This window comes from Carcharodon carcharias, chromosome 26, assembly GCF_017639515.1.
Source record: "Carcharodon carcharias isolate sCarCar2 chromosome 26, sCarCar2.pri, whole genome shotgun sequence".
Classification (NCBI taxonomy): Eukaryota; Metazoa; Chordata; class Chondrichthyes; order Lamniformes; family Lamnidae; genus Carcharodon; species Carcharodon carcharias.
The window spans coordinates 18,907,212-18,933,411 of NC_054492.1; the positions used below are offsets into that span (position 1 = coordinate 18,907,212).

General features: G+C 41.0%; 1 protein-coding gene across 17 annotated transcripts in view; it reads right to left on the bottom strand.

Annotated features, from left to right (window-relative positions):
• The window catches only part of mef2aa (myocyte enhancer factor 2aa), a 214,447-nt gene that overhangs the window by 43,149 nt on the left and 145,098 nt on the right, over positions 1–26,200 (bottom strand). For 7 of the 17 annotated variants that reach the window (XM_041174759.1, XM_041174768.1, XM_041174756.1 and 4 more), the window contains 2 exons: positions 4,852–4,989; positions 692–911 (listed from right to left, as the gene is read on the bottom strand). In XM_041174759.1, coding sequence (XP_041030693.1) covers positions 692–911; positions 4,852–4,989 — 358 coding nt within the window. Of the gene's footprint in view, positions 1–691; positions 912–4,851; positions 4,990–5,039; positions 5,172–26,200 lie in introns of all 17 variants that reach the window. The other 10 variants (XM_041174769.1, XM_041174772.1, XM_041174761.1 and 7 more) reach the window with 4 other exon arrangements.

Below are 26,200 nucleotides of genomic sequence, written 5' to 3' on the forward strand. Positions count from 1 at the left end.
GCTTGAATTAAGTAATTAAACTGTTGCATAATAATTGTTAAAGAGTAATGATTCAAAATACCATGTGGTTCAAAATAAAATGCCTATCGGCACTAACATTTTTCATTTAGAAAGCATAGTTTTACTGACATTTGGAGACTCAAATGATTAATACATAGGAAAACAACATAATGGTAGATTTAGAAATGATATGGCCAGCATTTTCTTACAGCTCCTGCACCTCAAATTTTGCTACTACACCACTGATTGTTGCTAAACTTTGAAAAGCAATTCTAGTGCTGTCAGGATTGTGGCTTTAAGGGATAGTTTTCCAGTATGTAGGCCTTGCCTGCTGGGAGGACCTATGAGGGGTGTACCATCTACAGTTTTCTGGATGGATAATGGGTTGAAATTCATCTGTGGCTTACGCCCAATCTTCCAACATGCACTGTCAATGGGTAAGGCACTCAAACCGTGAGTGTGAATGGAGAAAATTACCCCATAACTTTCAGAAAAATGCTGATTATTTGGGGGTATTTATGTAACTTAAATCTTATTTTTATTCCATCAAGTTATTCCATCATTTATGCCAGCTTTCTAATTAATTTATTTATAAGCACCCAATCCAAAAAAAACTATTCCTTTGCATCGTAACTTTCTAATTATGCAGTCACCTTCTACACTGCTGCAATAGTTAGAAATACAAGTATACCTGCATTACCAGCACTTGGTGGTCTCTGTGGAGCACCTGGTGATACAACATTTCTGGGCAGTGTAGCTTGGGGAGGCGAAAGCATGCTGCTATCGGTTAGAGATGTGGTTACCAATGAATGGGTTACGAGGGAGCTTCCTGGGTGGCTGTAGGTTAGGGTATTTGGGTTGCTCACTGGAACTGCAACCGGCATTGCGAAGTTTTGCGGCGGCAAACCAGGCTGCAAAGAAATCAAAATATGCATTACTTCATTGCTAATATATGTTATTTCAATAAAACAAATAGCAAAGACGTCCTGGGATTAATTGAGTTTAGGATGTGCTGAATGTGTTTAATGTACAACGGAATTGAGCATTTACAATAAATTCGCACATTTGCACATCCTAAAAGGGTACAATGAGTACGGATCCCAACTCTACCATACACAAGTGAGCATAAAAGGAAAGAACTTACATCTTTTATTTGCACAATCTTGCAAGAACCGCTACCCTGGCCCCAATATAGTTAACATAACAACAGTTTAGCTATACGTTTCCCTAAACTGGTGTTAAAATGCATTATTCTGCTATTTCACAAGCATTGGCTATCTATACATGCAGGGGCCAATTTTCTAAGTTCTCACAAGTCGAGAACTGACACTTGCGATAACAATCCTAAGAGTTTGCAATATGCTGTAGCAGCAGATGAGGTACTGCTATATCAATGAGGACGCTGGAAATCTATTCCATAATAATCTGGATTGGAAAAATTGCTCTAGATGAAACTACAGGTATTTTCTCTTTTTAAATTATTTTCTTTAATTTTAACACATTAAAATGTGAAAGCTGGAATAATAATTCTGTTTAATTATTGATCCAAAAACAGCAGGAGAAATGAGCCCCTGCACTGGTGCACTTTGATGTACCACAGACAACCAACGCCAAATAGCAGTGAACACCAATTTAAGCTACAGAAATGAAAAAAAAAATGCATTTCATTACTGTACCAACTATTTTTCAGCTGTTATTGCCTGCCTATTTATTTCCTAAAATGTAGTACTTGCCAAATAATATGTTCTAGTTTTCATATCGGTATATAAGTGGTTAAGGAACCAGGAACATAACATTTTTCCCAGTTGTGATATTATCCATTTCTCAGCAAAACCTCCACAAAGAACATTGATTAGATAAATTCTGCTCATTAAAATAAGGTTAATATTTAAAAGTAGAACCATACTTTGCTTGCCAATGAAATTCTGTATAAATCAGCAAAAATGAATAAAAAAATCTTTGATATTAGTACATACATTATTGAAGCTGTCAGATTAGCACACTTCTCAAAAATGGTACAAAATTAAAAACAAAAATGTTAGCTAGCACACACCATTTGACAGGCAATACATTGAGAAGTTAAAATTCTAGGACAGGTACCAAACAAGAACTTTGTAATAATGAAATGTATTGTATGGTGATATTTTGTGCGAATTTCAAATTGTAATTATTTTCAAAAAGCAAAAAGAATATGGAGATCCATTGGGACTTCCAATTGTATTCAGCCAGAAGGTAAATTTTATAGTGAAGATCTAGTGCCGTAATTTTCCACAGTATTTTCAGAATTTACAATTGTTTCAAATTTCATTGCAACACTCCAATTTAAAAGTAAGTCATAGATGCAGTCATAATTCTGGAACCAAGGGCTGGATTTAACGTGGGCGATGGGGTCTCGCCTACCAGTTGGAGAACCAGTGGTAGAAACCCACCGTTGATTCCGTGAAGGAGGCCGATCAAATGAAGTGCCTGTCAGGGTCCCTGGACACAGGTGAGTGGGGTGGAATCAGCGCTGCGGGGAGGGGTGGGCAGAGAAACTGCCAGTGTCAGGAAGAGGGGTGCAGAGGCAGGATAGCTTTCAGCACCCCGCTTCTCGATTTCAGGCCCCTTATTTGAGCACAAAGTGCGTGACAATGAGGAATCCCCCTCCAACCCCCACCTCCGGTAGGCCATTGGCAAACATGACATGGTTTGTTGGGTGGCCTTTGGGAAGCATGGGAGAGCCATGTGACTCCCATTTAATCCCTGAGCCGCCACTAATTTCCTGTGGGCTCAAGGATGATTGATGTTATTTGGCTCACTGATGGGCCGAGTTGACATCCCACTATGAGTGGGCGTATTTATCACCTCAGTGCCTCTCACCTCTGACTTAATCGCTGGAGGTTTTCCCATGGGACTGATGTGCAGCCTCTCCCACAATAAAGTGGGCCCGGCCACCATGTTTCCCGCTGTGACGAGCTGGATTAATTGTGCCCCAAACTTCTAATTACAAAATTCTTGTACTGGACTAAAGAAGTATTATAAAATGATCCACTGGATTTAAAAAAAACACCAAAGTGATTGAATAAGCACATTGTTAAAAATGAAGATCAAGTGTGCTTTGCCAACATGTTTGTGCCATATTTATTTTTAGTTTTGCAGTCATCAGTTAAAGGAATGGAAACACATATCTGACATTTGAACAATGATAAGTTTGATAGGATCCTCCACATTTGATCTTCATGTAATTACAACTGTAAATTTTGTTACATGATGATGTTTTTAATCACATACTTTCAAGAATTTGGTTCTGGAGGAATCATGTTGCATGATGCAGAATAAAATTTCATACTGGATCTACTAGGCAGAAAACACCCACCCTAGTGCATCTGGCAATTTGCTATTATAAATCAGTATGCCCTTGTCTTTGATGTCATTTTACTCCCAACCCTCAGATATTGTTTCCTCTTCCCCTGAGGAAGTGACTCATGCTGGGGTGCAGTTTGCCAGACGAGCACCTGGGCCCAATATTTATTTCTCAAACACAAGCCAGGGCAGTGAGTGTTAACAGGTCTCATGGCAGAGCCCAACCACATCCTCATTTACTAGCCACTTGTGAATTTAAGAACCTTACCCAATGTTTCCACATATGCTGGGAACAATTTTAACACCCTCACCCCTACATTTAGATTTTCTGGCTCAGGAGGGAAACAAATCTAGGAAAGTCCTGGTCTCTATAGTGTTGCATTGCAATATTAGCACATCTACCCACTGCGCTACCAGAAGCCATTTTATGGTGTCAGGTGTAATTTGGATTCAGGAGTTGATACGTGCACATGTAGTCTTTTTAGTCTCCCCTACTGTTGTAAGAGTAAAATGACAATAATTGACATACCCTACATTTGCCATAGAAAAGCAAAATAGAATTGAATAGAAACAATTTGGTAATCAAGATATAAAATTGCACGATGTGCTTAAAATTGTCAAAAACAAGACCAATTATTTCATCATGTAGATATTAAAATTTTGCCTCATGCTCAGCTAGCACCTTTAACTTACCTAAAACCCTTCACAACCTTGGCTCAAAATGGCTTCTTAATACCTTCTACCATCTTTAATCAAACATTAACACAGCCAATACCATGGAAAATTTGTTCTGTTTTACATACAAACATGTAAATAAAATATTTAAAGGCCAAAAACACAATTCAAGCATTTGCTTCTACTAACAATCAGTTTCATACTTGATTATGTATTCTCTCCTGAGCAAATGGGATTTATATGGAGGAAGTCAATGAAACAAATTGAGCCTTTTGCAAAAATGGCTTTTATTTTTATTTGATTAATTAAATTTATCATTTACTGATTAATCTGAAGGGCAGTTTCAAAACTATATATTTCAAATGGGCTGGTGCTCCATATATTTTCAGTTGTGATTGGAAAAAAAGACACATTCTTCCAAAAGCAACACATAACACCTTAACAAAAGTATGGTTCAGCTTGGCACACACCATGTTCAAACTGCAAATGTTAGAGTGAATTATTCTGTACATTAATTCACAGACACATTATTATACATCACAGTGATAATGAGTTGTGAGATGGAAAATCATAATAATGCCAGAGGCGTGCAATAACTGAAATTACACAGTATGAAAAGGGTGATTCATTCCAGCCATGGTAATTTAAATGAGTTAGTTCTGAATCAGCTCATGAGATTAGGTACATGTTTTGTGAATTAGGTCTCATTCGGTGCTCCTTCACGTTCTGTTCAGTTGTCTTCATGCAGCCTTCTTCGGTCAAGAGCAGGCAATCAGGTAGCAAGGAAATCAATGTCTTCTCAAGCAAAGGAACCACATGCCAAAATCTACTTACTGCGAGTTTGTGATTCCTCATCATGTTATCAAACTCTTCATTTATTTTTTTATATTTTTCCTCTGTGTGTGGGGTGAGCACGTATGATGAATCAGGCTCTGGACTGTCGCAGCCTCTGTGTTCTTTCTTGTTAAGTGCCTAGCAGATTTAAAGAATCAACACAAAGAATACCAGATGAAGGTACTTACACCATAGCGCTTGAACATTACATCATTATCTTCATTAAGCTTTCTGTATTTGTCCTCCATGAGCGGACTGTGCTCAAAAGAATCATCTGGGTCTGGGCTATCACAGTCATTATGTCCTTTCTTTCTTAAGGTCTGAAATACAATTGGAAAATTCACACACAACTACAGACCTGCTATGACAATAACCATTCACCGATTAGATATATAAAGTGTATGATGCCCCTCACCCAACATCACCCCAAAACTTATCCAGTCTTAGTGGGCATCTTCATAAATCTGGAACTAAGCCTAAGAGCAGCCACCTTTGTACTCAATAAGAAGAAAACCACATGACTGCACCAAAACTAAGCTGTAGGATTGCACATTTCAACACTGACGATACTTATTTCTCAATCATTTAAAATGGGAGGCCTGCTTTACTACCATGAACTCATTTTGGGTCAAGAAACTGGAGGTTGAAGTTCATTGTTATTCACCTTTAATGAGATACATGAAGATTATAGCAGCTGTATGCAGATTTAAAATTCAAATTAATTTACACAGCTCCCCTCATTTCACATGATGTGAATTGCTACTAAATTACTATCCAGGATTGTTTCAGTAAATTGTTCAGAGTTGAAAGGAAACGTTAAACGCACAGTACTCGAGGAAGGGACAAAATACATTGGAGGTGAAATGAGGTAGTCTTGCTTTCAGTATGCAAAATTCTTTACACATGGTGAAATACTGTATTATCATACATTTTTAATGCAAACTGACAGTATTAAAATAGGTCACAACAAAATGTTAAGCCAATTATGTGCATGATGAAGCATACTTGTAGGTGTCATAATGCATAAATGCAATTTAGAGAGTTAGGAGGTTATAAACCAAAGGAAAACAAAAGTTTTACGCTAAGAACTTTTATTCTGAAAGTTCTGAGAATAGATATTCACCTCGAATTGGTGGTGAGAAATGAGCAGCATCACATCAGGTGCCAGTTATACATTCTACATACTGAAGTCAATGGAACTGAATATTGGGTGTTGTGTATTGGGGCAACCTATATGACACTGCCTGTTTTTGTGCCACTTCCCAAGACAAACTTCTACCTCTCAAATGTCTTAATGCATACCAAAACTCTTTAAAAATTCAGAAATTCACTCGTCTTCCCATCCAGTCACTAGGAATGGATGGAAAATCTAGGCCATGCCCATTATATTTTATTGCTTTGATAAAGCAGTTCAGGTATAACTTATAGTTAAGAAAGAACTCACCTTAAGTAGTAAGTGCATGTACAAGTAGGACATTTAGAAAAAGATTCCAGAGGAGGCAGTAGAAGCATTTTGTTCCAATTCACCAACAACAAAAACTTGTATTTATTTAGCACCAATAATTTGGTAATATAGTAAAGGTGCTTCACATGAGCTCTATCAACTAAAATCTGGCCCTGAGCCACATGAAGAGGTTAGAATAGGTGACCAAAGCTTGGTCAAAGATATTGGCCTGAATTTTCAGCTCAGTGGGTGGGCGCACTCGGCGGGCCCAGGATCAGCCAGGAAACGGACCACTGACCTCGATCACGATTTCACGCCGGCAGGCCAATTAACAACCAGCCAGTGTGAAGCTCACACTGAAAAGCTCAGCGCTGCCATGGTGGGGGTAGGACATCCACACAGGCGCAGGCGAGCGCTGAGAGAAAGCTCCCTAAAGGCAGAGAACTGTCTCAGGGAGCTGCAGGCTCGAAAACCATGAAATAAAGTTTTGAAAATCAGAAATAAAAAATGTCCAAGCATCACAATCAGGCACCTGAACATATAGATGATAAAAAATGCTGTTCACAGATTTTGATTTTATTTAATAATGGAAACCTCATCCCGCCCTTGGATGAGGCTTGATGAAAAACGCAAAGTCCACCTGGCTGATTTGACTGTAAGGTTGGACAGGCTATGTAAAATCAGAGACAATTGCGCAGTTAATGGGCTTAATTGTGAGTGCACGCCTCCGCCTTTTGCATGTGCCAACCAAGCAAAATACCGCAGAAGCGCGGGATGATGTCAGGGCGCTCACCTGACATCTTCTCGCACAATTTTACACCCAATCAGGTCAGGTGCGCGCCCACACGCGCCACATGAAATCCTGCCCATAGGTTTTGAGGAACTTCTTCAAAGATGAGAGAGAGGTAGAGTGAAGGAGAGGTTTGGGGAGGGAATTCCAGAGATAGTTGTCTGGGCAATTGAAAGCATGGCCGCCAATGGTGGAGTGATTAAAATAAGGGATGAGCAACCATTGAGAACGAAGCCGCACAGAGACCTCGGATATTACAGGGATGGGGAGGCGGGGACAATGCCATGAAGAGATTTGAAAATAAGCACAAGAATTTTAAAATGGCATGAAAATATCGATTGGATTTCTGAAGGACAAGGCTAGCGTAGCATATGGACAGCAAGACTAATTTTTGAGGAAAATAAATTACATCTTTGAGTTTTGTCTGATCATTTGTGATAGGTTAGAGGAACTTTAGCAGAAAATTCTTAAATTGTCTTAAACAACCTGGGGACATGACTATCATTTGGAAGGATCGACGTGCAGGATCAACAATGAACACACATACCAAGACCAAAGTGGGGTAAAATTAGTGTTTTATTTTTAAAAGAAGAGACAGATTATTTCACCGGAGAAAGTGAAGATAATGCTAATAAAGAGAGAAAAATGAGAGGGGAAAAGGTCACAACAGAAACTACAAAACGTGTGACTCCAGGCACACTGCATTGTGGCTGACTCTTAACTGCTCTCTGAAAGGGCTCCGCAAGCCACTCAGTTCAAGGGCAATTAGGGATGGGGAAACCAATGCTGCCTTGCCAGTGATGCCCACATTTCATGGAAGAATTTAAAAAAAAAAACAAACGAACAAATGGATGTAGGAAAAGGAAAATCCCCTTCAGGCTATAATTCAGGTAACCTACGTACATTTCTTTTGAGTTTTCAGATTTGCCCCAGTTGTGACTTTTGAATTAGGACCAGTGATTCATGTGTACACTAATAACAGGCCAGAAGCTCAATGTTATTTTTGACCTTTGATAATGCATTATTCATGTGTACACAGTTCCCTCTTCAAAGTTCATCTTGTACACACATATGGTAGAAGAAGCTGGAATAAAATCAACCGTATAGAACATCACAAAATTCTAACTGGAAAGAACAAGTATTTCCTTCTCTTGCCCAAATCACTAATTTATTTACTGGTTTTTATTCATAAAATATTAGCTCAAATTTCAGAAAAATTAGATCTGATAGATCATGAATTTTTTTTTGCCTCCCAAGAATTCTTTCCATAATATGCACAGCACACTGATTCTATCGTAATTTATGGAAACAAATGAACAGGATGTGCTCAAACTGCTCAGCTTGCAAGAGAGAACCAACCTGATGTTGGGGTCAACATCAGGTTACCACAAATGCAGATCAGCTTGGACTCCTTCTAAAGGGATACTGATCCAAAACTTCTGAGGACTGGCAGTCGGATTTCCACTCTGCTCTTTTTTACTTACCGAGGTCGGGAGCTGAGCATTTCTCACCCGGACTTTTTGACCCAGGCCTGGTGAGAAACGTGCAGCACACCTGGTTCCCGAGTCCCTTCTGTGCAGGGCAGCAATGTCGGGGAAGTGAAAGCGCAACCCCTTTTTCCGGCACTAGCTGCTATAAAGTGGTAGGCTTAAAGCACCCACGCAGCCACTTTGAGAAGCCAGGGCCAAGTGCATACGGTTAGTGGGTAGGATGGGTCAGTTTGGGGGTGGGGGGGAAAGAGAGGGAGCAGTAGGATGGGTAGGGGATTTGGGTAGTAGGATGGGAGTTGCATGGGAAAGTTGAGGGGGGACGGTGGGGTTAGTCGGGGTCAGTAGAGTAGTTACCCAGGAGTTAGAAGTGGTTTTAATCCTGCTAATTTTTCTGCTCAGAGTCAGAACTATCCAAAGCTTCTGATTTAAATTGGAGTTTCGGAAGGTTCCCGGCTCAGGGTAAATGGCCATCGGAAGTTTAAACTTTCCGGGGAATTGCCATGCAGTCTGTGCATGGCAGCGCATCCTCTGTGACACCTCTAGATTACGAACCCCCACCCCCCATCAAGAGATCGGAAGTTCTAGGCTATTGTGTTTCTCCTTCGTAGTGGATTTGTCATATTGGTTTGTGCTTTAAAAGATTACCAGAAAATCCAGCAGTGTATTGCCTCACCTGGGCCTTGCAAAACCTAGAACTATCTCCTGAAACTAGCTGGGCCTGGGTGCTGACCATATTGAGGCAGTAGAATAAAACCATCAAACCTAAGCAGTTAAATACACAGGTAATCGCACACCATCCCACAATCTTGATCTCCAACCTCTCCTTCCACCCTCTCCACAATCTTCCCAATGGCAGATTTTTCACCTACCTCCCGATTGTGCCCTCTCTTTCCTCCACCCCCTCTTGAAAGCTGCGGACATTCCTCAAGTGTCGCAGGCTGTGGGCTCCAGCTGATAAGTTTGCCAGCAGCTCTGTGTCCCCAGGCTTGCTGGGTTCTTCAGCAGTTTTTGTTTATTTCTACTCCTTCCCTGCCTACCCCTAAATATCCAGGATGTGGTGCCACTTGTTAGCAGGATAAATCTGATGTCAAGCGGGCCACTGCAGACTAATGGCTGGGGAATTAGATGTTCCGCTTGAGAATCCAGCAACTTTCCCTTTCTCCTTTGAAAAGGAGGTGGGCGAAGCAGGGAAGATCTCCTTTTGAGGCCTGACTGCTTTCATGGCAGCAGACTCAGTATAACACGGACTTGACATACAGCAGTGGATTTGTCCTGCGGGTTGGGGAGGGGCTGGTTGGAAGCAGGAAATGACAGGGACACATTTCATCCACTCAACCAGTCTACCGCAATATTTTTTGCTGGCCCTTTAATGTTGGGCATAGCACTTTCACATGAGTGGTGCAAAAAACTTAATGTACATTTGAAACAACTCATGTGATTTAATTATCTAAACACCCGATTTGTACTTTGTACACATCCCATCTGTACGGCATTAGAATTAATGGCCAGTCAAATACTTCCCTTTCAGCAGGTAGTTTAGTAGAGAGCTATCTAAATTTTGATTGCTACATGACCATTGGCAGTTGTTGCACACGCCACTGTTTTGTCATGCAGATGGTCCTATTGTGGAGGAGGCCAACCTGCAACTAGTAGCAGAGGTCATATTGAAAACTGAAGAGGTTGTAACTGAAGCAACTTTGCAGCCAGGTGTAGCTATACATCAGGCTCTCTGAGCAGATATTCACCTGATTGGCTGTGCCAATCATTTCACTTTGGACATGCTTATTATGCAGCAGCCCAAAGTACAATTCCCCGCATCATCCTTTGAACTACACCAATGATTACTGAAGTTTAGCACCGCATCTGTTGCTACTTTATTCCCGTACCAACAAAAAATTATTCTCTGCACAGGGCTGAAATAAAGTAGAACCAATATATATTCTTATGAGTGATAGTTGTATGTGTACTGAGTATTTATTTATTTTCACTCAAGTGCTGTGTTGTCAAAAAGGGAGCATTTTCCCTAATTTTGGCTTAGTGCTGTACTCAGCTTATTTTGAATAATTCAAACTTAAGTTTTGTTATGATTCATCCAGTTTGTATTTCATAGAATTATACAGCACAGGAGGCTAAGAAAGATGCAAATAAAATAAATGCTGCATATTATAAATGTTATTTGCAAAGGATTGGACTAAATAGTGTTGCAATTCTTTTTTTGTGCAAAATTTTGTCCAATTGAATTGGAAAACTTTCAGTTGACTGCTCTCCAGTGGATAAGGTACAAAACAGGCCACCATTTTTTATTGTTGCAATTTAAACAGCTACTGTAGCCCTTTAAATAGCTGCTGCAGTTCTGGATATCCCACCACTGAATCAACATGCTCCCCATGACTGACATATTTCCAGGAAGAGCTTACTGTGAACATATAATAAAGCAGGAAATTGGAAGCTAGCTTGCTGATTACTCAAGTGTGTGCAAATGGCTGCAGGGCACATTCCCATTGATCTAATGTACCAAATGGAAAATCCACCCAATACTTCTCTAGGTGAATTCAAAGCTTCTATCACATCTCACCTCAGCCTCTAGCCAACTCTGGGGATTTCCCCTTGGGGACCAATGCTGTTTCTAGCCAAGCATTGGTTAATACTGTGCCTGCAGCCAGTTGCTTCACCCTTGCCTAGTGCAAACCTGGACACCAATCAGGACAGCTGCCTAGTCATTGAAGCCTTTGCTGATATAAGTAAACTCAGACACTGGGGCTTAGCCAGTTCATCAGTACTGACCTATCAATGCCAGCATGAATCTCTAACACAAACCAAAAGCAAGATTTTGATTGAGGAGCTGCCAAGGTACTGACTGATGAGACAGCTCAAGGATGTATTGCACTGCGGGAACCTGATATTTTATGTATTAGTTTATATATTATTTGTGTGTCCTGCCATGCTCAAATGTCCCAATATCTGCTGGCATTTAGGGGATGTGTTGCCTGTACTCAACCCTTTAACTCCACACCCACCTGGCCATCATGGGGTGGTAGGGGTGGGGAGAAGAGTTAGTATCACAGCTCAGGGTTTACTTTATGTCAATGCTCAGTAAAAATCTTGCCTAGGCTGGCATTAAGGATGGAGACATGATTGCAACAGGCTACAGAAAGGACTCCATGACTGATACATAGAAGAGTCAAAGATCTCATTAATGAGGTCCCAAACAGCTGCCTCGTCAGTCAATGCCTTGGCAGCTCCTCAATCAAAATCTTGCTTTTGGTTTGTGTTAGAGATTCATGCTGGCATTGATAGGTCAGTACTGATGAACTGGCTGAGGCCCAGTGTCTGAGTTTACTTATATCAGCAAAGGCTTCAATGCCCAAGCAGCTGTCCTGATTGGTGTCCAGGTTTGCACCAGCAGGGGTGAAGCCATTGGCTGCAGGCACAGTATTAACCAATGCTTGGCTAGCTACAGCACTGGTCCCCAAGGGGAAACCCCCAGAGGCTGGGCCTAAACATTCTCTCTCTCTTTCTGACAGCACAAACTCTTGCAGAATGGGTGAGAGAGACTGGTCACCAGGCCACTTTGCACACTTTCCAGTAGTGCATTTCAGAGTAGCACTGGCGGCACGCTGCAAGTAAGAGATGTGCCTCCCCAATCACTGAATGATCCAGAGTCAGGATAGAGGGAAGAGAATTAAGTACACAAATAGAATATTTACTTATACAAAATATTCAATAACAGACATTAAGATAGCTATAGTATTTTTGAATCCTGAGTTTTGGCAACATGGAGGTGAATCTCAAGTTTGAATGCACCATCATCTATATTTGGCATTTGCTTCTATTTAATTCAGATAGCTCCCTAAGAATAGCAAGTGTTTTTAAACCATTTTTTAAAGACTACCCCACCCCCCATCCTATCCTGACAAAGTTATAGATACACATTTCTCCCATGCAGTTTTAAAATACTTTTACTTGACACCCTGAAATTATCTTGCATCCAGAGAAGATATCGCAAGACTCGTTTGTCTTATTTTGCTTTGTCCTACTTATCATTGTCTGAAAGCCATGCAAAAGCTCAGCTGTTTCCAAGTAGTTTGTGGTGGCACAGAACCAGCAGCCTTTCACATTACAACACTGGTTCTCAAATTTCAGAGGCTCACGGTCACAACATGCGGACAAAAATAAAAATTCCAGTGTTCTAATTATGCAATACTATTTGCACTTCTATCAATTACGTACTTCTTAAAGCAATAACTATTTTTTTGCCCCTTACACTCTTATCATACATCAAACACATCTTATCGTTATTCAAACTATTAATTCAAAGAAAGTATGCATGACAATTTAGCTCACTATCACAAAAAAGTCACCGAGCAGAGGAAAAGACCCTTTCTTAGACAAAAAAAAAAATTCTACCCTGAGAAGGTGCTTCACAATTCAACTACAGGATTGGTGCAAAAGTGCTTTGGTTTTGCACCACCTGTGCAGTTACAGTGTAACTGTTACTTGTACCTAGCATCAGGAGCTGACCTGACACCAGAAGGAAGCTGAGTAAGACTCCCTACAGGAGGTTGCTTTACTATTTCCCTCGGGAGTCAGTTTGGACTTTGGCAGCCAATTTACACTCCAAGATTAGCACTGGTGTGAAGCTCTGCACAGACAATAAATTTGTTGAGTGTGAATGCACCCTTAGAGAAAGCATAATTAACACCAACAACAGAAAGCGCAGGCAATGACTCCTTGCATTTTGTGGACTCTTAACACTGATCTTCTAAAATGCTATTGCAAGACATGCTGGAAAATAGCTAAACCTAGTTGTTCCCAATAACAAAGATTTCAGTGCAGGCTGTCCTAGCAAATAATATCCCTTACAATTTAACACTTAATCTGGAATTGTTATTTTTGCTTTCTCACAATTTCTAATATGGAATGCATGTTTAGTTATTTGAAATAATACTAATATCATATTGTTCTTAATTTTATTGTACCAATGCTTTGTATTTTTCTGTTACTTATGCCTACCTGTTATGTGTGGTCTTATTTGTGGTTTTGAGCCTATATTGCCTCCCTTCTAACTAATTTCCTGTTTACTGATTCTCGAGCTGCTTTAGACTCTGATGATTACTTGTTTATCATGCACCCTCTGTTCATTCCATACTAAATATAATGTAAGATAAGTGAAAACAATATGACATTTGACTGTAATTATGATTCACTTCTTCATGCTTTTAGGGCATGCTGTTACACATTTGTAAAACATTACACCTGGCATAATTTCAATAATATTTAGAATACAAAGATAATAGCACCATCTTTGAACTGCCACTAACATATAGACAGACGGCAGGGTTGGGGAGGGGTTAAATCCCCCCAATGGCAGGAGAGGGTCTGATCTTCTCGATTGCCGGGGACCGTCCCCAGCGGCTCCCTTCTACCGCAGGCTTTTCCCCTGCCCCCAGAAACCATTGACTTGGCTAGCTGCCGGGCGGGAAACTGAGCAGAAAATTTCTGAAGAGGTCTGCAGTTAAATTCAGCAGGAACTCTACCCGAATGGGATTTACAGGTTTCCCAGCTACTGCAGAACCCCCCCAACCTTGCTTCCTCTGCCATTAATATTGGGGCTGTTGCTCTGTTTCACATCCTTGGGGCTGTGTTAACAGGTTACTTTGGTAATTAAAGATTTTCTAACCATTAATTGTTCAAGTAATGGCATATTCAAATTCACCAACTCATCACAAAATTACTAAAGTGTATTTCGGTCAAACGCATATTTAAGATTTTACATAATAATCTTAAGAGACTTGCTGTTCATTCAACGGATATTAAAAGCCCAACAAAAAAAAGGGAAAATTACGCAATTTTCAGAGATAGCGGCCTGGAGTTTCCTCTTCCCTTTGGAGGGGAGACTTCCAGACCTGCTGTCCTGCTGCCATTCTGGCCTATTCCCCTAGTTGCCAAGCATTAATTGATGGAAAGGTGCACTTAAAGCAAAATTTGGCAGTGATATTTTGGACACTCACTGCAAGACCAGAGGAAAAGTAGGAGCACTTGAAATGATGTGTAGGGGTCAGGGGATGCGTGGCGGGGTGGGGGGGGGGGGGGGGTCAGGGGAGTTTGTGGCGGTGACAGGTAGCAATGTGCAGCACTGCAAAGGCCTTTCCCCCCCCCAAATTTCAAAACAAGCTCTACGAGAGCTATGAGATCTCACTGTAGAGTAAGGGGCCTCAAGAGAAGGAGAATAATATGCCAGAGGATGGTCTCCCTCTCCGAAAGGCTGCTAAGCAGGATTGCCTAGGGGCAGCCGGGGCACAAGTGGGAGGCAGGGGAGTTGTGTTATTTACACTTTTTTAAAACTCATTTATGGGATGTGGGCATCACTGGCTAGGCCAGCATTTATTGTCCATCCCTGATTGCCCTCGAGGTGGTGGTGGTGAGCTGCATTCTTGAACCACTGCTGTCCATGTGATGCAGGTACACCCACAGTGCTGCTACGGAGGGAGTTCCAGGATTTTGACCCGGCGACAGTGAAAGAACAGTGATATAGTTCCAAGTCATGATGGTGAGTGGCTTGGAGGGGAACTTCCAGGTGGCGGTGTTCCCATGGGTCCGCTGCCCTTGTCCTTCTAGATGGTAGCAGCCATGGGTTTGGAGGGTGCTAGGGAACCTTGGTGAGTTCCAGCAGTGCATCTTATAGATGGTACACACACTGCTGCTACTGGGTTGCTTTGTCCTGGATGGTGTCAAGCTTCAAGTGCTGTGGGAGCTGCACTCATCCAGACAAGGTGGGCAGTGAAGGAGCAGAATGAGAAAAGCCCAGCTAGGGATGGGGAGGCAGTGGTAAACTTCTGATTTTTCCACTGCTCCCATGATTCCACCTAATCTGAAGCAGGCTAGTGGAGCAGAAGCCCAAACCACTTTGTCACTCCACCAAGTTTAGAAATCTGCTGCAAAACCCAATCTAAACAAATCACTCTGAATTTATGCCGTGGGGTATTGCAACTATGCCCCTTTTCACTAGCTTAATTATACAGCAATTCATATTTTTCCTCATTTTATATTTGCTTAATTAGATCAAACCAGGTTCATTTTTTTTCCCTCTTCCATTACCCCCCTGATCATTTTTCAATCTTCATCTCATATGGAAGGTGATTCATTCGAAATTGTTACTCCACAGATGGAAAATAGCTTGTCGATGCAGCCATTTTTCACACGTGAGCCTGCAGCAAGTCATAGTATCAATGGAGTTTTGATCATAGGAATCTTTTCATCATCTGACACATATCCAAAATGGTCAGTGTGCAGCACAGGACAGTGGAAATCATGGCCAATGTCTCCTAAGCCCAGGAATGTGCTGGTCCTCTGTGGTGTTCCACCCGTGTTCCAACAAAGACCAACTAATTCTGTACAGGCCAAAGCTTCATTTATGACTCTGCATTAGCATGTGGTAACATGCTGATAAACAGAAATACCCCATAAAATGTAATTTGAAGGAGATCAAGGGGCCTTTGAACTTTTTTGAAAAAGGAATACCAATTCACTCATATTTTGGCGTACAGTGTCCGATATTATGAATGCACAATCCTGGCGGGAAGCCCAGTGCTTCGTAGAAACATACCAGGGAATCTCAGGTATGCTCCTGGTGATTTTCCGTCCATTAATTTTAACGGTCAGAAAATTGTGGGGAATGTCTCTTTGAGGCGTGTACTGTCAGCAGTGCTCATTTGTGAGATCAGTCCCATTTATGTTGAAATTCAAAGCAGCCATACTAAATATATGAAAAACTTTCAACACAAACTTTTAAGTTAGAACACCATCTGAACATATTGTTACCGCAATCATCGTAAGCTGTTTCACCAGATAGATTTACATGGTCAACCTCCAGAAAAAGACCTGAAATCCTTTTAATCTGAAGCAGAAAGTCTGCAAAGAGATTTTTTGAAAATACTTGGCATATGTTTTGTCTTCTATACGCCAACTCTGTCTAAACTTCCACTAATGTACAGGATCATTAAATCAGCACATGGTAAACAGGTGCTGTCATTTCTAACACCTGTCAGCCGTTCAAGGCCTTGATCTTCCATCTTAGCCAATCAGCTGGGTACTCTGTACACTATGGCCATACATGGTACTGTTATTTGGTACCCTGAAGGTCATGGAGTGTGAGCCCAGCTAGCTCTTGCTGCCAGCTCAGTCAGTTCCCAGCACTGATATGAGTAAGGCAAATATTCAACCTCCACTGGGAAAGTCGCTCAGCAGACAGGCTCCTGCTACTGTTTCTGGAAGTCTTTGCTCAGTGTGACTCTGGAGGGGCTGTTGTCACCACTAGGGAGCTTGAAACAACAGCACTCCATTAAAAGATAACACGCCATAAAGCTTTTCTGATATCCGAGTCCTGTCACCTTATCACTTCATTTGAGCCTCGGCTTTCAGCCCCAAAGCCGTGAAATAATTCTGTCCTTTTTTATCATTAGTCAGTAACACAATAGCATGAGCCTTGTACTATGCACAGGAGTACATCTGGAATGCTGTAATCTGTTAACAAGGCCCAGTGAGGGCTATGGGAGAGATACAAGCCTCCATTTTCTCAGAGGTTGCACTTTCACTTTGATAAGAGCTGCGCTTGGTTAGAAAACACAGGAGGATGTGACTGCTGCTTGTGGCATTTGAAACTTGGTTAAAGAAGTTTTAAAAATCCACACCTTTTGTTCAGCTGAAGTTAGTAAACTCAGCAAAAAAAAAAACAAAGAAAATCCTTTGTGGGTTCCTGTCTTGTGAATTAACGTAGATCTGCTTTAAAACAGCAATAAAGACTTGTAGGGGGTTGGGCGGGGGGGGGGGGGTGCTGAATTTTCATTCAGGGGTCAGGAAGCCAACATGGGGACTAGTTCTGGGTCCCGACCCACATGGTGTGATAGAGACATGGTCACTGCCATTTTGAATGGCGGAGCCCATTAAAGGCCAGGGAGTGGGATCACCATCCAGCCAGGGAGAGTGCACAGGCTCCTGATGCTGGAGGCCCAAAGGGAGGTTTCTCCACCGCTCACAGGTCAGCAGCCCCGCCTAATGATGGAGAGAGAGAGAAAGAAGGGAAAGGCCAAGTGAGTTTTTGTGGTTTTTAAACTGGTCACAGAAGCCTGGGTTTCAGCCCGGCAGCCAATATGGGGGTGAGGGCTCTCTCGTGAACAGCCGCAGCCCCCTCTCCATTCCTCCCCTAAACCCACCACGTTGGCTTGGATGTGTTCTGGGCCAACATAGCTGATTAGAAATCCCAATTGGTGCAGAAATGGGGCCTTAATAGGCCTCTTAATTAAAATAATTTGCATATTATCGGTTACCCGCTGTTTGCCTCTGATCTGAATCCCAACCTTGACCCTGGCAATTTTCAAAATCAGAGCTTTTTCCTTAAGCAGACTAAAGGATGGCTATAGTCAACAGAATTGGATCTTGCACAATGAAAAAGGTCTTTATCAACAGCTTGGGGAATACACTGCATTTCCATGATTAAGTGGGAAAGGCTTGCAAGCTGGAAAGAAAATGGCAATATTGTTATACATATTCATAAACTAACTGGCCTGAATATCATCAGTTGCACACCAAAACTGCACGATTATTTCTTCTATGTATTCTATGCTGATTGTTTTTATTTTACTCCTCTGTCTACCTGTTTTTCTTGTATGTATGGCTCAGCTCCACATTAGGCAATGCATCTCACCAACTGAGCCATTGGAGCAACTCAAGTTTCTCAAATATAGACTAAATTTGATCATCGGCAGTCAAATGAGGCTGGCAATGCACTTTCACTTTCGATGTACAATGTGCATCTGCCCTATAGCTTCACTAAACTTTTAGCCTCCGGTTTTCAAATGGTAACTTCAAATAGGGTAAATTGATGATTTACTAGGGGCTGAACCATCTGTGCCCGCTGGCGCAGGCATGCTTTGGTGGCTTGAGTGGACAATATGGCGAGAAGGCCAAAAATTGGTTTCACGATGTCGTGGAAGCAGTTTGCGATCATCTACTCAGCCCGTCAATGGTGGGCTGCGAGTTTGGTGGGCACGCAGCCGACTCAGGTGTGCACCTGCCGAACTGAAGATCGGAAGGGCGCGTGCCCGACATCACTACAAGTCATTTTGCGCGTTGGTGAGAAGGGCCTACCCCCGCATGCCGACCAGAAGGTTCAGGCCTATGATTCTAAATAAGTTGTTGTTGTTGTTGTTGTTGTTGATGTAGTTTAAAACAGATGTGGTAAGGAGATATTTGCAAATTATTTGTAAATACACCGTGCTATATGATTCTACGAAATAAAGTCAGCCATTGTGTCCTACATCTATTAGGTGACATCACTTGCTGAAGCTAAGTCAGTGATTTTGCATAACCGGAAATACATTATAATCCCAATAGTATTAAAGCTTTCGAATCAGCTGATAACATTTGAATTGATACAGGGCTGAAATATAACGCTGTCTTTCTACCTTTCTCATAAAATTTGTATTAGGAAATTAAGATGCATAATTAAGCACAATGAAATGAAAGCTTCCAGGACATCCAGAATGATCATTAATTCTGTGTTACAGTATATTCCCACTGAATACAGTTTCTCATCAATTTGAGACTTTAGTATGACAAAAAGATCTATAACTTGCAAGATTATCTTGGTGCCTTCTGTGAGCTGCTGTCTAGCAAAAACCACAGCCTACGAGCATAGCTTGGAAAGCAGCCAACTTATGAAAAATGTCAACCCATTTTCTTCTCCCCATGGATTATCACTCTGAAATACAAACTTCACAATGAAAGAGAATTCTACAGTTTGCCCAATGCTCAACAGTGAACCAGGGCTTAGGCACAGCTTCATTCCTTTTTAAAAATAATGTTAATTTCTGCTTTATGGCTTCTGATAGAGAAGAATAGGTAAGCATTATATGCAGGCCAAAATCAGCAATAGTGATTTAGAACTGTGAGCAATTTAATAAAGTGTGTATCTGCTTGTAATACCATGGGGGCACTGGAGTGTGTAACAACATAAGCAATGGGGAAAAAAATCTTTCAAAGCTTCTGACCCACCCTAGTAAAACAAAAAATCAAAAGGCTTAGGTGTTCAAGGCTGAAATAATAAATTACAATGGAGAAACATATCTGCTATTTCCGATATAACAAATATACAGAATAAATAGAATGGATGCTGCAGCAGGAATTACAAAAAGTGTAAATCAAGATGGTAAGTTTTGAGGGCTTCATAAATCATGGATGTGAGCCCATGGGAATATGCCAAGTCTGAGACTGAATTGCAATTCTTTAACTCCGAAATATTATTTTATTTAGCACGTGCCAAGTACATTTCTAAGTCATCACTAGACAAGTAAACATGGACAAGTTAACTGCTCCATTGCCAAGAATGATGGCGTCTTTCGGTCAGAACTGGGGTTCCCATCTGATTTTCATATTCCTCTTACTAAGTTGGGAGTGAGGAATAATGTGCATCATCCATATTGGTACATGTGAGTTAACGAAAAATCTGACCGTAGTGTAACTTAAAATGGGTCAATGGCATTAAACAATGCACATATGGACAAGCAAAGGTGCAAGACCAAGATAAACATTTTAACACAGTCAATCTTTAATCAGACTGCAGCAGCATATTAAATTAAGAGCAAAATATAGCTGCTCAACTGGTAGTGTCACATTTTGCTTCAAAAGGTTTTATAAATTCTGACAATTACACAGCCCTTTACACATGATACTATGAAATAATGAGTCAAGTAGGCAGCTTCACAGGGTAACATCTTTGAAATACCAAAATTGATGTGAATGCTGAATCCAGTTAAAAGGCAGAGATTTCTTTCTTATAAACTATACCCTAGGGTTATTGAAATATATATATTTTTAAATTAGTTTTATATGAGAAACAAATGGGAGGAACATGTCAGGTATTACAGGATTTTTGGGATGGGTCTATCAGCAGGACTGGTGCACTGTATTCAAATCAATGTCTGTACAGAATGGTGGAAGAAATAAAGGCCACAAAATGTTCAATGTGCAGAGTAGATATACTGGCAGCTGAGAAGAGAGACATCACCTAAAAAGTTAACCCACTTCCTGAAATGCTGAAGGGTCTGCAATATACATGCAGCATTTTCTTTACTCCAGAGTTCCAGTTTTTTTTGTATGTACCTTCACTCGTAAGGTTTAACACTGGTACCAATTCAGATCAAACAATTTTGTTCAAGTGGAGTACTGACAATAGAATTAGGCTGATGGTGACATGAATTTATCTTCCTAAGGCATGAAGCTTGATCTTAACCGGATGGGGAGTTAGATATTCAGGCAATAACTTGCCCGCTCCAATCCCACTGGGTTCCTGCGGGATGTAATTTTAACTTGCTGCTTTTAGCACGTGTGCAGGATACCCATCAGAAGCTAGCAGGGTTCCACTTTGAACATATAAATCAGGTTCCAATGGCATAATGGGGGGGGGGGGGGGGGGCGGCGGCTGCAATTTAGTTTTAACCCAAGCAGTTGTTGCTTCCCTGCCAGCTCAACCTGACAGCAAATGGTTCCCAGGTCAGGAAAGTAAACGATTTATCAAAAAAAAAGTTCCTTTCCTCACGGGCCAGGAACAGCAGAAGCAGCCCTCCCGGTCCCACAAGGAAACCTGGGGCTCCCCCTCCCCTGGGTTTCCCTCCCTGTTCCCTGATGGTGACACACTCTTGATCCCACTCACTCTGCATGCTGTTTCAAGATACACAAAATCCCACTTCCACCCACTATTTTTGGCCTGAGGTTGAGGGGGAGGGCAAGGGTGTGGGGGTAGAGTGGCCATGGTGGTTCTGGGGAAGTTACCATCTGCCCTAACCACTGTCCTCCCACCATCCCCCACAAACTTTCCCACCATGAGTTAAAATCTAGACTATTGTTCTTCAGAAGCAAAAATAATGACCACATTCAGTAACCAGATTTGTGTGACAGTTTTTGAAATCCAACAGTTATTAAAGCACAGTTCAAAGTCTGTGCTTTCTGAATTAGACATTGGTTTCCATTGATTGAAGGGGTGCATTCTACTGACTCTATGGAATAAACAGCTTGTAAGATAAGGGTACAGATTCTTAGTATAATCAGATAACAGAGTGAAATGTCATTCGACTCAATTATATCCCACTGAGACAAATGGACTGATAAAACATAATTGCCTAGATTTTACCTTGGAGGTATGTTCCTTCTGGGTGGGCTGTCTTGAGCTGGCCCAAGAGCCATGCGCTAAAAATAAAATGACCGTTAAATGAAGGCACACAGCCTCATTCTAATATTTAATCCCACCTCCTACGAGTGGATTGGTGACCGGCCCCTCGTCCTGCTTACATTAAAACTGGAACCAGGCGGGCTTGAGGCAGATTGGTTTCCTGTTTCAGGTTATTTGAATTTTAACCTCTAACCTGACCCAATCCATTTTTGGGAGTTAAGATTCAGCCCAATGTTTCGATTAGTTATATCAGTGATCAAGTTAAACAATGTTTGTATTACTTTGTTAGCACCCTTACTTAAGGAATGGAGTAATGCTTGCTTTTTCTGGCCTAATATTGCATTGAATTCTGAAGGCTAACTCAGTTAAGGTGAAGGCATTATAGATGTTATTCTCCTAGGCTCCACTACTTGATCGCAACAGCAGAGGTAGAGCTTTGTACATTGTAGCCCTGATAATTCAGGCCACCTAACAAAAGCAGATCCTGGCAAAGTTATCTCTTATACATTATACTTTTAATTGAATTTTTAATAACTAAAAAGAAATGCCTGTGAGGGGCAATTTCAGTAAATAGATTTTTATCCTTTGCTTGCAAAATTTACGCTTGCTTTGTTCAATTAGTTCCTAAATTATAACCAAATAATCTCAAAGTTAAAAAATACTTCTACAGCAATTTGAGTTTAACGAATTTATTTGCACCACATGATTTATTATCATCAATGTGATTTGAAGCAGAAGGTTGCTGTTAATGATGATGAGTGCTATATTGCACTTCTGAATACTTAAAAAAAAATGTTATTCATGTTTTTCTCAAATCTCTACTCAAGTGTCTGGTGCCCTTTACAGGCTATGCAACCATTTTGAAGAACAGTTAATAACACTGGATGTCTGACACCTAGGTCACAGAATACAATCAATCAGAGTTGTGCCATATAGATTACATTGCAAACATTCAATCATTTGACAAAACCATTTTAAAAATGGTTTTTATAGCCCAATTCATGATACAACTCAAGACAGGTTTAGACAGTGGGTAATTTTATGCTTTCTCAGGTTGCAGTGCACAGTTTATATTTTAGTATTAGTCATTAACAATAGAACATTAACAGCGTCAATGGAGCTTCTGGCCACCAGTTGAATTAGGAAACTGCAGCTTCCAACACTCAACTGTTAAAAATATATCATCTGCATTTTTACTGCACATATGCTGCTCTTAAAATATGTTCATTCCCAGATTCGCATATGCCCATCCAATCTGAAAATTGTGATAGTTGACCAAAAACTTTAATTTGCCATATCCCATACACCATACAATTTTTCCCCAACTTCTGGTTGAAATTCCATTCTGAACACGTTCTGTACATGTTGCACACTGACTCTTTGATATATTTAACTTCAGTAGGTCAATAAGGGTTTAAACCAGAACACAGTGAAAACTTTTCAGCAATTTTTGTAAGTTGTGCTTGACTGAAGAAAAATCATAAAAAGGCAAAATGATAAATTGCCGCTGGAATTGTGTTTCGGCGATCTAGAGGTTATTATCTCCAATACATTACGGCAAAAGTATACAGATCTCTCTACGGTTTGGATGCAGTGTTACTGCCATTTTTGTTAAGAATATATTTTCTCTTCTGACATAGCTGCTACGATAGTTCCTTGATTCAATTTTCTCGAATAGCTCAAGCAAAACTGAAAGAAAAATGTGAAGAATCTGAATTTATCTCCAGAACAACTGCACTCACTCTCAAGGCCTCTAACTACCAGTTTGATCTTTACTGCTGCCTATTGCCAGGGCTTCCTATGTTCTTTCTCCCTGACCTGTCTCGGTCTCGCCTTCCCTCCTTGCTTCTTGGTCTCGACAGCCACCATAATTTTTTCAGCCTCATCCATTCCCTACGGGCAATGTAATGGGAGAAGTGCTAATATTCACTAGCATGCCACTTGAACAATGCAAACAAATATTCTCCAAATTACCTGTGAAAACAGATTTCAGGTAGCATGTGTGTAGACATCTATTTGTACTGTACACCTTTCAGTTATCATGCTGAAACCCATTGCACAATACAAACAAATTACTCAAACACATTAAAATCTCTGAACAGTAAACCTGGAGATTAATTCAGTCAGTCCAATCCACTGAATAAACCAAGTGGCTAGTTTTCCACAGATCGCATTTATAGTGCAGAAACAGACCATTCAGCCGAACTGATCAATGCCAGTGTTAATCCTCAACACATGCCTCCTCCTGTTCTCCTTACTTCATCTCAACATATCCTTCTATTTCTTTCTCCATGTTTTTATCTAATTTTTCCTTTAATGCATCTATGCTATTCATCTCAAATCCTCCATTTGGTAGCAAGTTCCAAGCCACCCTCTGCATAAAAGAACTTTCTCCTGAACATCTTACTGGATTTATTGTTGACTATCTTATACTTATAGCCCCTAGTTTTGGACTCTCCTACAAACAGAAACGTGTTTTCTGTGCCAACCCTATCACACCCCTTCATAATTTTTAATCCATTATAAGATAACCTCTCGCTTTTTGAACAGCAATTAGGCAGCAGTTAATATTTACCCGAATAACACCTACTTATCCAGCAAATGTAAATTTAAACAGTTATGGATCAGAAGTAAGCCTATTCAATTAAATACCAATTGTTAAAATGTTTACTACCCACTTAACTGTAAGTGACAACACATTTACTAACTGCAAATAAAAGCCACAACATAGTGTTTTGTGTCACATTCAGCAAAAATCCCATAGTTCCCACATTCTGAAAAGAAACATGTGGTTTTCACCGGTAACTTCTATTATTTGAAAATGTCACTTAATTAGTACATTCACATAACTGAAATCAAGCAATTTATTGAAAAATTAAATTCTTCTTTAGCAATTAAAACTTTTGATCCCTTTGGGGACAATAATTTACTTTGACAGTAAGTTCTCTGTATCAGAAAGTAGTATCAGAAATAAAACCTTGGGAAGATTCCCCCCCGCACCCACCCCACCCCCACCCTGTCTGGAAGGGGGGTGGGGGAGGGGGGAGGAGAGTGCAGGAGTGCAGGAGTGCACACATGCAGGCACGCCTCCAATTGGCACCCCCGATCCGCCATTTTATGTGGGCCGGCCAATTAAGGCCCACCCATCGTGATGTCCGCCAGGAAGCGCTATGCGCTCCCTGTGCGGTCGAGGGGGATTCCCTCAGCCGGGAATGCGTTCTTTCGTGCATGGGTGCGAAAGAACGCACTCATCTCTCTGAGGCTAAGTGCTGCCTCAGGGAGATCGTCGACAAATTCAAAAATGGTCAAGGCACAAAATTAAAATTTCCCTGACATGTCCCCTCATGTGACACTGTCACATGAGTTGGGACATGTCCATCACTTTCATTCAAACTTTTATTAAATTTTTAAAAACCTACTCGAAACCTCATCCTGCCCGTGGGTGAGGTTTCATGCTTTTTCTGAAGCCCGCCAGCCTTAAGGTTGGACAGGCAGGTCCATTAACTAGTTCAATTAGTTTTCAAATGGCCTCAATTGGACGGTGACAGGTCAGCGGGCGCACAGCTGATTCGGCTGTGCCGCTGACCTGAAAACTGAAACGAGGTGGTGATGTCGGGAGTTCTGCCCGACATCATCCTGCGTCATTTTACATGTCGGCGAGCGGGCCCTGCGCCCCCACTCGCCAGCCTCAATATCCTGGCCCTCGTCTTTCAAAACTAAAGCCAGCTGCAATTACTTTGCTGAAGTAGACTTTCCTGAATGGATGCAGGACCTCAAGAGTCACCGAACCGGAGCAACAACACTGCATTGCAAACATTTGACAAGCAGCATTTTGGAAACAGGCAAACAGGTGGACAAGGGATCAGGGCCGAGGTAGAGAATGAGAGCGAGAGTGAAAGCTCATGAAAAACAGAGGAAGAGAGCAAGCATGAGAGAAAATGCAAGAAAAGAAAGACTTATGTAACAACTTACTACATATTTCAAAACACTTCAAATAGCTTTGAATCGATGTTGTGATTTTCACTTCTTGCAATGTGGCATAAGGAATATGGTCAGAAATATACTTTTCAGGACCAAGCGTATGACATACGTAAGTTAGCATAATCAATGGTTGAAAAAGATTAAGCTTTACAGTGTCGATACAGACTTTCTTCTAGATACACATTTGATGAAATGCACTTTTAAAAGATGGGTGAGCAAGATCATTGCAAATTAATAGTAACTATTCTATTATTATTATTGATACTCTAGCTCATAATCTAAAATGAATGAGAGGAAATTTTGTTTAAAAAAAACTACAGAAAATTGTGTATAATTGGGTCAGTGTGAAGAGGATAAATAAAACAAACATACTTGCATTTATACTGTGCCTTTCACGTCATTAGTTATTTTATTACTTT